Source organism: Falco rusticolus, chromosome 4 (assembly GCF_015220075.1).
Source record: "Falco rusticolus isolate bFalRus1 chromosome 4, bFalRus1.pri, whole genome shotgun sequence".
Taxonomy (NCBI): domain Eukaryota; kingdom Metazoa; phylum Chordata; class Aves; order Falconiformes; family Falconidae; genus Falco; species Falco rusticolus.
In genome coordinates this window covers 36,432,619-36,448,415 of record NC_051190.1, presented here as the reverse complement: position 1 = coordinate 36,448,415, position 15,797 = coordinate 36,432,619, and the positions used below count along the sequence as shown (strand labels likewise).

At 40.3% G+C, this 15,797-nt stretch overlaps 1 protein-coding gene across 10 annotated transcripts in view; it reads right to left on the bottom strand.

Annotated features, from left to right (window-relative positions):
• The window catches only part of IFT140 (intraflagellar transport 140), an 85,904-nt gene that overhangs the window by 69,239 nt on the left and 868 nt on the right, over window positions 1-15,797 (bottom strand). For 6 of the 10 annotated variants that reach the window (XM_037384000.1, XM_037384005.1, XM_037384006.1 and 3 more), the window contains exons 1-5: window positions 12,854-12,963; window positions 8,113-8,288; window positions 6,681-6,902; window positions 2,746-2,867; window positions 1,916-2,058 (exon numbers count right to left, since the gene is read on the bottom strand). In XM_037384000.1, coding sequence (XP_037239897.1) covers window positions 1,916-2,058; window positions 2,746-2,867; window positions 6,681-6,902; window positions 8,113-8,259 — 634 coding nt within the window. In that variant the 5' untranslated portion in view covers window positions 8,260-8,288; window positions 12,854-12,963. Of the gene's footprint in view, window positions 1-1,915; window positions 2,059-2,745; window positions 2,868-6,680; window positions 6,903-8,112; window positions 8,289-12,853; window positions 13,178-13,311; window positions 13,515-15,797 lie in introns of those variants that run through there. The other 4 variants (XM_037384003.1, XM_037384002.1, XM_037384009.1 and 1 more) reach the window with 4 other exon arrangements.

Below are 15,797 nucleotides of genomic sequence, written 5' to 3'. Positions count from 1 at the left end.
ACTATCACACAATAGACTAGTCTCAAAAGTTAACAAAACTGAGCTAATTAAGTACAGCAAATAACGCAGATTCAGAAGAAAAAAAGCAGCAAAAGTATGCTGTTTAGTAAATACAAAGTGGACTGAAGAGGATTATGACTCATGACCTAAAATGTTTGAAGTGAAAACAAACAAGGGTGCATTCAGTAAAAATATCAGGATGACCTCCACGATTCAGGTTATGTCCCAATACCCGCCCCAGTCATTTCAAATGCTCAGTAATGAAGATGATTTTTTCTGCTCATGGGAAGTGTTGCAAAACAAGGTCCAAAAATTGTTATCAGTTCAGGTATCCTCTCTTCAGATAAGCATCTCATGTAACATTACCTAAACTGCATCTATTGTTTTACTACAATGATCAGTGTTTTGGAAGTCAAAAAATATCTAGACTAATAAACACTTGAAACTTGGGAGGTTTTTTATTTTATTTTGGGCTTTTTGTAGGAGCTTAATTGTTTATTTAGTTTTGCTTTAAAAGACACTCTATTGTCTTTAGTCAAATCTCTTTTGAGATATACAAAAGCATGCAATAAGGGGGGGGGTGTTAATTCATTTTTATTAAACAAATTTGGGCTGAGAATTTGTACCTTGGAGGAAAACTACAGGTCACAATTTAAACACTATGAAAACATTAACTGAGTCTGAAGTTCTAACAGATCCCTGACTAGATAAAATACATATGTCCAAATCAACGGGGGCAATGAGACTGCTGAAAAGAAACAGTCAGTGCCACTTAACTGAAATTTGAAAAGTTTGCATAGGAGGCCCAAGAAACAAGATGCGGACAGTCACTTGCAGAATATAGAGTCTGTCCCTAGATGGCGCTGTGCACCGCACAACAGCTGCTTTGGAAGTGGGGGATATAACAGGCACAGCTACTCAAAGATTCTCTCCTTTTACGTTTAAGAAGTGCCCTATAGCCTTTTTCCATTTAAACGGTTCCTATCTAGTAAAGAGGCTTGTAGCTCACTAATCAAGTGAAGGTATATCCCACTGTTCTGCCAAACAAACATCCAGCTGGACAATGCCAGTCCTGCAATCGTACAGAAGCTATACTGGTGTAAATGATGGGTTTCATTCTTGATAACGTAAGCATTGAATCAGACTAATTTTGCTGCACAACTAAGCACAACTTAAATATTTTTTGTAGTTAACACTTGAATCAAGGATTACATGCTCGAATCCTCTACCAGAAACATTTGTCACACACATTCTGACCGGTCTGAAGAGTTAGCAGGTGAGAGACATAGAAGGCATTATGAGAACAACTGGGGCAGGAGCAGAGCAAACTAGTACCCAGAACAGTAAAAGGGAGAGAAAGACAAATAGCAGGGAAGAAATCACATTCGGAAAAAAACCAAACAAAACAGATACGCAGACTTTTTTGCTCCCTTAGACTGAAGCATCGTTTCAAAGCATAATAAAACAGTGAAAAAGTACATTAATAATTTAAAATGTATGTTCTAGCAGCATTGGCCTATTTCTAGAAAAAAAAACCAAAACTAAAACACAAGCATTATTTTGAAGCTTTGCACAAAATGCTGACAAGTTCTAATTTTATTTAGGCTTAGGTGTTAGAAATCGTTTTCCTTCCACTCAGTTCTTCGGGAGCTTGACTAATCCAACACCTAGGGTATCCTTTTGGACAGGATCCACCCTGAAGATGCTAAGAATCTAATAATTTCATGTATTTCTTCTCACCAAACATACTTCAGCTCCTATGAACACTCCATCCTGTTGGATATACAAATATGATGGCTATATGGATATACTCTAGATATTAGATATATGAAAACAGGGCTATTGTGCACTGAGCTATTTTGAAGCATTAAGGAAACAAATTTCCAGCAGACTGGAAAAGTGGTTTCGCTCTTACCATCTGTCAAAGTGATAAAGTAGGAGAGCCCTTCCTGGAGTCCCATTTTCAGAGTTGTTCCTGCTCCAACTTTTCTCCAGTTAAACATATCCAAGGCCTTCTCATCACCACTCACAGCTGCTTTTGCCAGCTGTACAAAGTCCCTGCAAACAGGGATATTTAATTTCCAACTCCTTACATAACGGTACTTTCCGGCTCAAAGAATGGATGAGTAGTTAATAAAAATACATTATAAAGAGAGTACAAAGACATTTCATACCACGACTGGGAAAAGGATAAATTCAAAAAAATACAAAGCGAAGTTTTAATACTAGTTTTCATTATCATTGTTTCAACTTTTTTTACCATAAATGTATTATTATTTTTAGAGATGTGAAACAGAAGTGGCTCACACAAGGAAAATGTTTTGTTTTGTGTTTTTACACTACAGCCATTTCCTATTTCTTGCTTGGAGAGGAAAGAAATAATGACATTTAAAGAACTGACTTTTAATTTAATTATTCTTGCTCATAATTTTATGGATAATTGTGTTCTCAGTGTGATTTCTGCTTTTCACAACCAGCAACATGGCTAATTAGAAGAACCAAAGGAAGAAAAGTCAACAGCAACAGAGAGAAAAGAATAAACAAAAGGAAGAAAATCAGTTGCTGCATACAGGACACAAATAGCCAGCTGCTAGAGTGGGAGGACAACTTAGAAATAAAGGACAGTTAGGAAAAGAACTTTTTTTAATATATATATATATTTTAACAAGGTTTGTCTGTGAGTAGGGTTCTTCAGTGGAAGGACAGACCTGGTCTACCAATGCTCTGACAGGACACAATACTTACTCGCCAGGAGGTGGTGGTCGAAAGACACAGTGACACAGACATTTCCCGTACTCCTGTTTTAGCAGGGCAGGACCCTGCACTCTGCCTCGCTGGTCCACTCTCCATAGAGCCAAGACACCATGCTAGAAAAAGACAGTGGTTAATTCATTACACTTTGCACAGACGAGAATCCAGCTACTCAATGCAAATAAAAATAAACATTTTATTGACAGAGCATCATCCTTCTTTTAATTTAGTTACCACATACAGTTACTCCCATTTAAAACTAAGCCACAAGGAATAAAAATTATCTTTAACATTTTAGTTATTTGCTTATTTAAAATGAAGTTATCTAAAAAAAGCTTGTTGGTCCTATCCATTCTTAGGAAAATGACACTGCCAGAGCAATGAAATTGAACAGCCTGCATTTTCCTCTGCAAGTAGCATATGCAAGTATTTGTTTAGGTAACTCCCTTTCCACTTCTCTCTTGCAAGCAGTTTGATTGCTAAAAGAAAAGATATCGAGAAAGTAAAGCATAAAACATGCATCCCTGAGCAAGCATATGTAACACTGATATAGATGAGCATGTGTATATGACTAGACATACGTGAAGTCACGGGATGCAGATAACCTAAGCAAAAAATTTCAGAATTTCTGGAGCTTTCTTCTTCTTTCAGAGTAGACAGACAACAAGAATTCATTTTTAGAAACAGAGCTTAGTAACTAGAAGAATCATAGATGCTAAAGAAAGGAAGTCTGGTTAGCTAATTAACTCAATGGTAGTCAATATAAGTTGGCCCTCAGAGCCTGGCACAGGTTCTGAAGGTAACGTGCATTTTGCAGTGCCAGCTCAGAACAAGCATCAAACCCCAGGTGACTGGAAAGAATGAAGAATGCAGAGAAGCAAAAAGACAGTTCAGTATGACATACACGTTAACCACCCACCATCCCAACAAACTGACTTGTGCTACAGCCTCACAGCTGGAATTTTAAGATTATTATTTATTGTTGTTATTATGTTAGTGCTTAGGGAACCAAATTGCATTTGGAGGCCCTGTGTGTAAGCATTACATAAAAAAACCCCAGGAACAATTTTCAATATCAAGTTCAATCTCCTTTTATTTCATTAAGATAGATAACAAAATGGCATAATTTGCTCTATCCTTCTTTATTGTTTTCACTGGAGTATTGCCTTTCTAAAAGTGAAAGACTAGTAGCAGAGGTACACTCTAAACGAGTATTCTTCACAATCCTAACTAGAAGCCACATGGGATGCAGCTGAGGCCTTCCAAGGAAGCATTTCCTTCTTTTTCTTCCCAAAAATCAAGAATCAAAGTTCTAACTTCTTTTCAGCAGGAAGATGGTAATATTTATACCTCACACAACTGTTACTAAAGTGTGGTGCTGACTCTTAACAGCTTAAAGAATGTGACATAGCTGTGCATCTGTGAAACTGCTGTACCCCTGTCCCAAGAGACCACTTACAGTTCATGTAACATTTGCTGGTTACCTCTGGAAATCACAAGATCCTGTGACCTGAAAGCTCATGTCCTGTTGGCTTCTCTCACTTTTCATCCAGCTTTAAACATCACCCAATTCCAGAGATCCCAAGAAAACTTGCACCATGTATAAACTGGAGGAAAAGCCTGCAGCTTTGTAAAGCTGCTGACCTTCTTTCCATCTCGTTCTAGATACCCTATCCTGTATCTAGATAACCTAGTTGCAAACCCAGTTCTGAGTTTGGAACACATGAGATTGGAAACAAAAAAGCTCACTACCTCTTCTAAGCACGACTGGTTATAGAAAGGATGCAGAACTGGTCTGCTTGCAAATGGTATTTGAAAAGGACAAAGGACATTGACCTTATAATCTGTAAGATTTACTCTTCAGGTATCCTGTATCTTCCCAATCATTCTTAACAACTCAAAGCTTTAGCTTCTTGTTAGAAAGGCTACTTGCTTTATAAATAGGCTTTCATTATAGAAAGCACCTAGATTCTTAGGATTCTTTTACGTGATTAAAACCTGGAAGTCATCCGTGTTACTTGTTGCTTAAAACACAAATTAAGAGCTTTGATTTTCACAGGATCCTATTCCAACTTTAAGCAGTTATCTTCAAATAATTTTCTTGCAACTCTAGATTTATGATGACTGAATGTCCTCAGCTGAGCACTCTGTTATGAAGACCCAGTGAAGATCAAACAGAAACCAAATCAGGACCCCATTCTTTCTAATGATATTCCTCTAATATGAGCAGAGTATGATCCTAGCAGCACTCACCTAATGGTAGTTTCCTGAATATAAACCTTCATGGGAAACATTTTTAAAATAAACTTAAAAGCTATTGGAAAAGACATAGGAAATGAAGCATACCTACGCTGCACCGCAGACCGTGGTACAACACCCCTGAGTGTGTAACACAAGGGGTGAGTGGGCCCACCCAGCACAGTACTGGGCAGACACACCGTCTTGGAGCTGGCCACAGGATGCTGGGCCAGCTGCGTGCTCAGCCTCACAGGCCTGGGCTCTGAGCAAGGCTGATAAGCTCAGGCTAGCCACCAGACACACAGCTGCAGATTTTTAAGGACCCACATTTCATTGGTCAGGGACACCAGGGAGTATCTCAAAGTATATTCAGCTGTGTGTTTCACTGTCTGCAGAGGGTAACACAGCTATTTTGCAATAACGAACGTCTCTGAGTTCAGCTGTGCTGCTGATCCATATATAGACGTTGGTCCTTCCAACTACAGCAATTGACACTACATGAAACTGAAGACCATTCATGCCAACACATGCACAGGCTTTGTTTTGTCATGTTAAAGTATTTCCCTGAATCCACTGCTTATTCTACTTTGATTAATCCCATCAGAGGAGCAGTTAGGATTGTTAAAATTTGCCTGTAAGAACAGCTATATCTGTTTTAAGATTACTTCATTACTGTGATCTGATACCAAATAAATCCATTGGAAAAAAGTTTCTTCATAAACATAGGGTTAATAGAAGCTGTGGCTTTTGTATACAAACAAGGCCTCAGTTACACTGTGCGTGACCTTTTTTTGTCCGGGCAGCATTTTGTCTTTTCTAATAAAGAAGAGGATAAATTAATATTTTACTCAATTTTGAAGTTCTGCATTTCTGTCAAATGCAGCAACAGAATTATACAAAGGACGATTTAAAATTGCATTTCCTCTGACTCATACAGGTAGTAATTCTCAAAGAGCAGAACTGAAATTCTTGGACAAGCTCAAGTTTGTATCAGGGAAAATATAGAAAAATCCACCTTCTTCTTCTTCTTCTTCTTCTTCTTCATTTGCTGACTCAAGAACTGGCAAAACCAGAAACTTCTATGAATACTTAATCCTGAATGCTAAATATTCAATAGCTAGTTTCTCATTTCACTACCTAAAAGAGCAACCAGCTCAACAAGAAATAAAGACTGTCACGTTTCAAGTAGTTCCACAACATATTTTCCATACAATAAGCTTGACTCCTTTTTAGAGTATTAATAAAAACATGGGGGGTTGGTACTTAAGTGAGCATTACTATGCACTTACTGCAAACGAATATGTTGTAACTGGAATGTGTTTCTTGACAGCTGGGCTATATTCCAGAGTTTCCCACAAAACTCATGCATAGACAGGAGCAAATATTCAAATTGTCTATGCCTTAATTGCCCCAGCCACGAAATAGCCTTAAACCCTAATCTGATCAGCACATACTGATGTTAGATGCTTATTTCTTTAAATTGATAGAACAGCAATGAGTACCGAAGAAAAAGTTAAAACTGAGATTTGATTTCACTGCCTAACAGATCTAATTTGTACCTAAAGCAAGGAAATTTCTCTTCCCCACAACTATCTCTTCCCTTAACAATCCATTCCATAACCTCTTTCCATCACAGGGCTTGCAACACTGCCTTCCACATCAAACATAGATCTGGCATTTCAACTACTCACCCCATCACCAGACACAAGGCAGGTACCATTCGTACTCCAGTTTAGGACTGTAATTTTGGTATTATGATGTGGTGGTACAGTGTGATGCTCCTTGTCTTGTTTGTTAAGTATCACAACTTCTCCCGTCTCCCAGCCTGCTGCAAGAATTGGTCTGGAAGGGTGCCAGGAAACTGATGTGACCTGAAAACTTCTCTCAACGTGTGCATCAGACACATGTTCTCCCTACAAATGGAAATAAAGGGCAAGCTCAGTACAACAGAAACTCAGTATAAGGATGCAGCTAAACCTTCAGATTTGCTTCCCAGTCAACAAGATATTTTTCTGTGATACAGGACTGGCATGTAATAGAGCTTCCTGCAAGAGATATGAAGTGGCTGCACAAATTCTCTTCACAGATGTTTCACATGGACAAAAGTGTGCTACAACATGCAGCAAATCCACTTGAAAATTGCTAATGAAAACACAGCGTTAAATGACTGTCTCACTCTGCTTTTCCACACTGTTCTTCCTCACAGCACACACAAGCAGCTCTCATTAAATATCAGTCTTTCACTTCTGTATGAAAGATGAGAAAGCTTTCAGCATATTTCAAGGTTAAAACCCCCAACTTTTGAGAAAGGATAGAGCACCTCACTAAGGACACAGAATAATCTAATGCTTAAATAGCTCTTGTACATGGTTTGCAACACTATCTCAGGCAGATCCTTTAACTCCTCTATGTATTTTTCTATTTGTAAAATCTGGATGACAGTTTTTCAAAATGCACTTTGAAAAGTATACATTTTATAGGCTACTTATATTAACACTTAAACATTTCCAGTATGTCTGCTGCTAGATAGCTTGTAGTGCCACTTCCCTAAATAGCCCACTTTTTTTCCTGAAAATTATGCAAACTGAAGTCCTACGCAAGCCTTGTGTGTACAGTTTAGAGTATGCAAAGGAAGTATCTGTCTACAGGCAGAAACTGTAGTAGGAAACAGCCTACTCAAATGGGACAAGCTGAGTCTAGCAAATCAGTTCAGTCTCAAGGTGGAGAAATTATTTTTTAAAATTACATTTCTTAGTATATTTAATTCACTTAAGAGTTTAAAAAAGAAGCACCATGTGTCCATTTTACTTATAAGCCTGAAATTCTCATAATATGAGAAGTAAAAAGCAAACGAGTAACCACCACAAACAAGACTTAAAGGCTGTAAAAATTAAATTTCATGGAAAGATCAATTTAAGTTTTGAAGACCTTTTTTATAAAATGTGATCAGTAACTGACAAATCTGATGTGTTCTAGATAGCATGGGACATGGACAGTAATTAAAATCCAGAGAGAGAAATTCAAGAAGCCTAAGGAAGGCTGCAAATACATAGATTAAAAAAAGTGAATTTTCAAACCAGCAAAACGATAGCAATTCCGAAAGCAAACCTGCTGCTTATTCACCTGTTCCAGGTAGATATCCACACAGCCCCCAGACGCTGTGCTGATGGAAGCAACTGCCAGGAGTGGATGAAGCGGGTGCCAGGCTATATGAGAAGGGGAGGCAACTGAATCCGGAGTTTCTGTTCGATGATCCACATACACAGCCATCACAACAACAGCTGTCACAGGTTGCAAACCTGTACAAGGAAAACAAACATTTCTAAAAGGTATGCTTAAGTATATAACATATACATGCTAGGTATATATGCTATATAATATATAATATATATAAAATAACAAGTATGCTTTAAAAACGTGGAAAAAAAAAAAACTACAACATCATCTTGTTAATAGGCACTACACAGACATGAAAAAGGTCATAGCGGTATTTAAAAAAAACCACAACAAACTAAACCAAAACAAAAACAGAGGAATACCAAGCCTTGTAGTCTGTAGATTTATAGTGCACATAGGCTAGTACCAAACTCTCACCAGTGGCTTGTGCTGGCTTGTTTCAGAGGACTCGGAAAGAACTCAGAATTTGCAAGAAACTACTTCCAGTACTTCATCCATCTTTGGATATGATTTTATGTTGTAAAGGCTCTTATCTAGGCTTTCAAGGTAAGTTTTAACAGTTGTCACCACTTTGGAGCCTGTACTGTTGAAATTACACAGTATTAGTTTAACTCATACTACCTGTTTCCTATGTTTAAACTGTTACCTACATTTGAATGAAAATATTCTAAGTGCTGATGTTCTAAGGAAAAGAACTTGAAAGCAATGCTCTTTTCAGATTTTTGTGCCAGAAAAGGAGGAATTAATCTTTAATATCTTAAATACAGAGATGGTTTTGGGGATCTATGTTGTGTGATCTTACTGGCTTGGTTTCAAAAGAAAAACAGCTGGAGAAAAACACCTTGAGTTATTAGTGAATAACTCCGAGACCTGGTGGAAAAGAACAAAACAAAAAAGAAAAAAACAAAAAAATGCCAGCTTCGAAATGTTCAGAAGACTCCTTTGACATTTCAGGGGAAGAGACTTTCTTCAGCACAGCTAAACCATGATTTAAGAACCTGCAGGCACATATATGCATAGCAGTTAGATTTGCCTAAATCACCAAATGGACACCAACACAGGATGTAAACAGACTCTTGTTTTAACATCTCTTTACTTCAAATATTCTGTCAGTGCTTAAAATAAATCTTTTGCTTTTAAGAAGGCTGTCTTTCCCCCCAGCCCTGCCAAAAAAAAAAAAAAAGAGAAAAATTAAATCAGATTTAACACCTTTGACTAACCACAGATTAGAGAGGTGGGTAACATTTTAAAATAAGTTGATAGTTCCATACATTGCCTCTGATATTACAAGGAACAACATGAACTACCAGATGGGCAAACAGAAATGCGTAGTTAGCCTAAAGACAAGCAATTTGATCTTTCAATGAGATTCATTCACCTTTACCTCCATGTTACAGCAGCATGTGAGTCTAGTTTTATTGCCACACAAAACCACCGCAATAAAACAGTCAAATTTGAGTGGTTTTCATGTTTTTAATAGCTTTCTTATCTCTTCAGCTCTGTTCCAAAATACTGTACCCATTCTACCACTTTTGTTCTTACTTCATCTGTTTCATTTTACTCTAACAGGAGAAAAATTTAGTCCACATTTGAATCTAAGTTTTATATAGGCTCAGAATTCGAACTAGAAGAGAAATTCACTTTCAGATACTTTGAGATGCCTAAATGAAAAAAACAAATACTACATCAACCAAAACAAAAAACCCCAACATGTTTGGTATGAAATAATGGTTTTATAATACAAAACCACGCAGCTGTAATGCCTTTTCTAGAGCCACTTTTTCCTGGTGTTAAGTGTTCCTTGCATCTATAGCCATAAGTATTACCTATTATTATTGCTATTTCAGTCCCCTTCAGAGAAGGGAAAAGGTATGTTTGTCAAGCTTACAAACTGCTTCTCTTCATCAATTCATTAATAGCCAATGATCCCTTTCAGCATTAATAGACAGCAAGAACAATTTTTCAATCAATATTGTATGTATTCAAAAAGACAGAGTAGCATTTACTAAAACAAGATTCAGTGATATTGTCATGCAAATTATGGACAATCCCTAATATAAAATAATTTTCAGCATCTCAAGAACTATACAAAATTGTACAAGAGACTGCTATATACAAATAGTTAATTTATTTGTCTAAGTGGATTACGCAGTGATGTAAAAATCACTGAACTAATGTTCATTTGCTTGCTGTAATCTTGGGAATTCATTAGTCACGTTTACTGTTGCTTCAAGCGTGTGTACTTAAACTGCAGCTTTGACAGATGCTTCCTCAAAGAAGCTGTCAAAAAAAAAAGAAAACAGTAGCACTATCTCTACAAATTATTCTGGCACTACATGTTCTATTTTTTCAGGGTCTAAAAGAAGAGAATTTCTGGAAAAGTTAAACATTTTGTGGCTTGGAATAGAACATGACCAAGTCCAGATACCTGATCTCAGTAATCAGATTAGATATACCTGATGGACACTTTTGAAATAACCCACAAGCACTTCATAAAACCCCTCAGAGTTCATAGAATCACAGAACAGTTTGGGTTGGAAAGGACCTTTAAAGATTATCTAATCCAAGACCCTGTGTGGGCAGGGACATCTTTCACTAGATCAGCTTGATCTATGCCCTGTGCAACCTGACCTTGAAAATACCCAGTGATGGGGTATCCACAACTTCTCTAGGCAACCTGTTACAGCGTCTCACCATCCTTATCACAAAACTTTTCTTCCTTATGCCCAAACTAAACCTACCCTCTTACAGTTTAAAACCATTAGCCCTCGCACATCAGTACAGGCCTGGTAAGAAGTCTCCCTCCACTCTTCTTACAAGCCCCTTTAAGTACTGGAAGGCTGCTCTAAGGTCTCCCCAGAGCATTTCGTTCTCCACACTGAACAACCCCAACTCTCTCAGTCTTTTCCGTACAAGAGAGGTGTTCCACCCCTCTGACTATGTTCATGGCCCTCCACCAGACCTGCTCCAACAGGTCTGTGTCTTTCCTTTGCTGAGGACTCCAGAGCTGAACTCAGTACTGCCAGGGGAGTCTCACCGGAGTGGAGGGACAGAATCCCCCCCTCAAACTGCTGGCCACGCCGTGATGCAGCCCAGGATATGGTTGGCTTTCTGGGCTGCAAGTGCACATTGCCAGCTCACGTCCAATTTTGCATCCACCAGTACCCCCAGTTTGTTCTCCACATGGCTGCTCTCAATCCCTTCATCCTTCAGCCTGTACTGATACTGGGGATTGCCCTGACCCAGATGCAGGACCTTGCACTTGGCCTTGTTGAACTTCATGAGGTTCATGCTGGCAAACATCAGACATGACACTAATGTCTGCCCACACAGAAAAGTTAAAGAGAGGTTCAAGGTCATTCTCTGTCCCTCTTCTTAACTGGCCAGACACAAGGCAGGTCTAGTCCAGACATCACAGACCCATACCAACGTGGCCCCGTGCTTGTGGTATCGTGTCCTTTGGGGAAATCAAGCCTTATTTCAGGGTTTATCAGCTCACCGGTCATATGCCACCAATACAGGGGCCAATGCAGACTGATAACCGGCCATCACCTCAGAACATGAGCAAAGGATTGTCTTTGTCTGCACCCACCAACATAGACATGCGTCAGATTTCACAAGGAATCAGTCATTTTACGAGGAAGATTATCCTCTGATATAGGACAATTTCCCTCCAGACAAACCTCTCAATTCACTACTTAAAAGCTATTTGGTTTGTAATTTATTTTAATAATTCATCAACTTGTATTTGTTTGGTTTGAATGTTCTGGGATTTAGATAGATAACATCAGGATTCCTACTGCTACAAATAACAGCAGTGAGCCAGAATATATGCACTTATTTCAAAAGACAATCATCTACACTAGGAAACTTTTGTTTTTTAAAAAAATATGTTATTCTGTTTTTGGTGACAATTATTAAAAAGCTACTTTTACGCTCTGTCTGACAATGTTGTCAGCACATTTAGCATCTAAAGGAGGCTGATTATGATTAGGTTTGCTATTCTTGTGGAACTGCTACCAGCCACAAGCTTATGAGAAAACCCATCACCAAGCATGTTCATAAGGTGAGTTTCCCGTAAGCATTGCCATGGTGTTTCCCTGACAAGTCTTCACAACTACCTATGTAAAACCACAGGTTTTTCTTATAATCCCAATCTATAAGAAATGCTAGCTTTTACATTTGAAAATGCTTAAAATAGCCCCAGAAAAAGAATTGGAACACAAAATTGAGTTATGCTACAAAAAGATGGCTGACGACTGAATATTAATTCCTCTAACCAGCAAAACATGAAGAATAAATAGTAAAAATTTGATTAAATCCTGAACCCGCACCAAGGGTGAAAAGGCGCAGAGGCGAGCCCCGCCTGCTTCTGCCCCGGGCCAGCGCCTCGCGTGGGCCGAAACCTGCGTGGGCCACCTCGGCCGAGCTGCAGGGAGCACTCGCCAGCCCGCAAGGAGCCGCCGCTGCCGGCCCCGGGCGCGACAAACGCGCGGGGTCCCGCCCGCCCCGGTCCCGCCGCCCGCAGCGGCCCGGCCGCCCCGTTGCCTCAGGCTCAGCGCCACTGGCCCCGCTCCCGCCGGCCGGGCCCAGACCGACCGGGAAGAAGCCGGCCAAGCCTCTGAGGGTGCCCGGCGCCCTCGCTCGGGCCGACCGCAGGGAGCCAGGGCCCCTCGCCCGCCCCTACCTGCCGGCGGCCCCGGAGTGCGGCCCCGGCGCTGAAGGCCGCACCGGCTACGCGAGTCTTCGCGTTACCCCTGACAACGGAGAGCCTCGAGCACGGAAACTCCCGACCTGGAACCGAAGAGTCACGGGAATAACCGAAGCGGTCCGCTCGCACACCGAAGAGAAGCGGAAAGTGCCGAACGCGCTCGGCCGCGACGCCCCGCGGCGCCCCGCAGGCGAGCCGGGGCCGGTAGCGGAGCGCGGCGAGCAGCGACCGCGCCGGACTGACTCTCCGCCGCCCTCGAACGGCGCGCGGGCGCCATGGTCAAGCATCAGCAGCTGCCTTCAGTTACGTCATGCATTAACGCTGCGCTGTAGCCCCCCAAAGCTCTCCTGCCGCTGTGCCTACACCCCACCCTCCCCTCCTCCAGCACCCCTGGGTGCAGCCAGGGACAGCGCAGCTCCATCCCCAGTCCTCACCCGTGCTGGGCCTGCATTCAGCCTTCACGGCCAGGTTTACTCAAAACAAGAGAATTCAAGATCCAGTCCTCATACTGCTGTCAACTCCACAAAGGTTTTAAATTCCTCTGAAGTCACAACATTTCCACACAAGCGGATGGAAAGGAGCCACTCCAACACAGCTGTGACCAGCAATTTCTGCATGCACTGACTTATGTTGACTCTGGCCATGTGTAACATATTCTGCAATTTATGTGGCATTTCACACCTTTTCCAATTACACAGGAATTACTGGGACCCTTCTGACAAAAAAAGAGTCAGTTTTGTTAGGCAAGTAGGAAAAAGTACTAGGTGGGAGGCAGACTTCATTAAAACACTCTATGTCTCCTCCAAAACTTAAAGATAGGCTTTAGGTAGGAAGGCAAAACACTGGCTTTAGACTGTCTTACTACAAGCTCAGCAACCCCTCTAGAATAAACTGTTCTGAGCACCAGCACTGACAGTCCCATTTCCTGTAGCTTTTTATCTTCTCCCTTACAAGGCATCAGCTCCAAGAAGGTCATTTCTGGCATCTCTTCTTGGTGGATTCTTGGACACGTAATAACACCTTTAGCTCACATTGGTGCCACTCCCAAAGCACAGTGCCCACAGGATTTTTTGAGAGCATCAGACTTGGAGCATTTCAGCAGACCGTGTGGGCAGATGCCTTGTTTTCTCAGACAACCAGGCTAATGGGGAAACTATTGCAATTACGTAGTACAATCAAGTTGGAAATACACGGCCAGCAGGAGCCTCAGGCAATCGTCTAGTCTATAATACCTTTCTGGGCTGGAATAAAAATCATCTGAAAACCTCACTGACTGTCTCTGCTCAAGTGACCATTTTTACAGCTTTCATAATTGCCTCGTTCAATGTTACACAAAATTTTGCCCAGTAACTGAACTGGACATCCCTACTTGTGCATGCTTAGCTGAATATTAAAGTTCCCTGCCCTCCAATACCCAACAGAGAAGACCTGCTGTAAAGGATTTGTATCCTAAACAGACAAATGAGCAGGGCATCCTAGGATACAAAGATCTTCCTTCCTGCACACTGCACTCATAAAAGATGTCTAACAGCTCCGAGTCCCTGTAGTCCCAAGACAGATTTCAGGAGTGCAGTCCCACACAGTGCATTTCATCCCTTCCTCTAAGGGCTTGACCTCACATGCCGGGGGGGGGAAAGTTTCACAATTAGGTGCTTCCTATTTAGTAAGCCATAAAGGATTAACAATAGGTGCATGACCTTTGGTTTAAATCCTCTTACCTGAAACAGGAAAGAACTGTTTTAGTAACACGAAGATCATCCATTACCATTTGTCAGATTAAATAACTTAAGAGCCTTTTAGCACAAATGAGTTATGAATGAAACTTAGTAGCTTCTAAATAACCTAAAAAAGGAAATACAGGACAACATGCACTGTACTGGTGGCTTTTACACCTAAGATTTTTGGAAGAGTATTTTCATGTTATAAATAATGTAATGATCATGCACATTACATGCAGAATTAAAAAAAAAAAAAAAGAGACATACAACAGAAGAATTAACTTTGTCCTTCTCCTGGACAGTTCTGTATTGCTTGATCCATTTCTAATAAACATGCAATTTGTTATCATACCTTAAAATACACAGGATGCACAGCAAATCCAAGTTAATGTTCTTGCCTAGTCTATAAAACCATGGCAACAAACACAGAAAGATTATTTGCATTTTGTATCTGTGCAGGTCTGCCAAAGCATGATCATGGACCCTCCCTACTATTAAAAAAAGAACGAAAGAAAGTTCAAGTGTCTTTTGACATCTCAACCTACCCCCTGCCTCTCAGCTCTTGTCTAACTCCTTTTTATTCAGTCTTTCTTTCACAAACATTTACACACATGAGCAATTTCACACCTTAACAGTCCATTTGATGCAATGGGGCTATTCAAGCATATAAAGATATTTACATACAGAGAGAATGGAAACCTTCAACTCTTGAGCTCCTTGGGGAGCTGAACATACCTTCATGTTTCTTTGCAAAGCACCATGGAAATACATAGCACTGCAGATGCAGAATGCATCATTTCCTGTCAATATTGTAAAAATCGGTTGGGGTCAAACCAAGTGGCAAAAATAAGCCATACGATCTTGTGCTACATTGTAACAAAACTGCAAAAATACTCTCTCAAAAAACAACAACCCATCCTAATTATTTCGAAGATTTAAATGCAAAGCTTTACAGTGGAGACAAGCCCATTGAGCAATTCTGCTCTCATTTTGTTTACAAATTCCATTTATAGCAATACACTTGGTTACTCACAAATACATTCTACAGCATATTTATAGATGACACCGAGGCCAAGGCATGTTCAAGTTTAGTTCATCATTGCAAGATAATTACTTGCAACACTCTCCATGAGAGCCCAATCTTCCATAACGCAGATGTCATCGTGAAGTTTAAGCTGCTAAGACACTGATTTCTAAGGTAT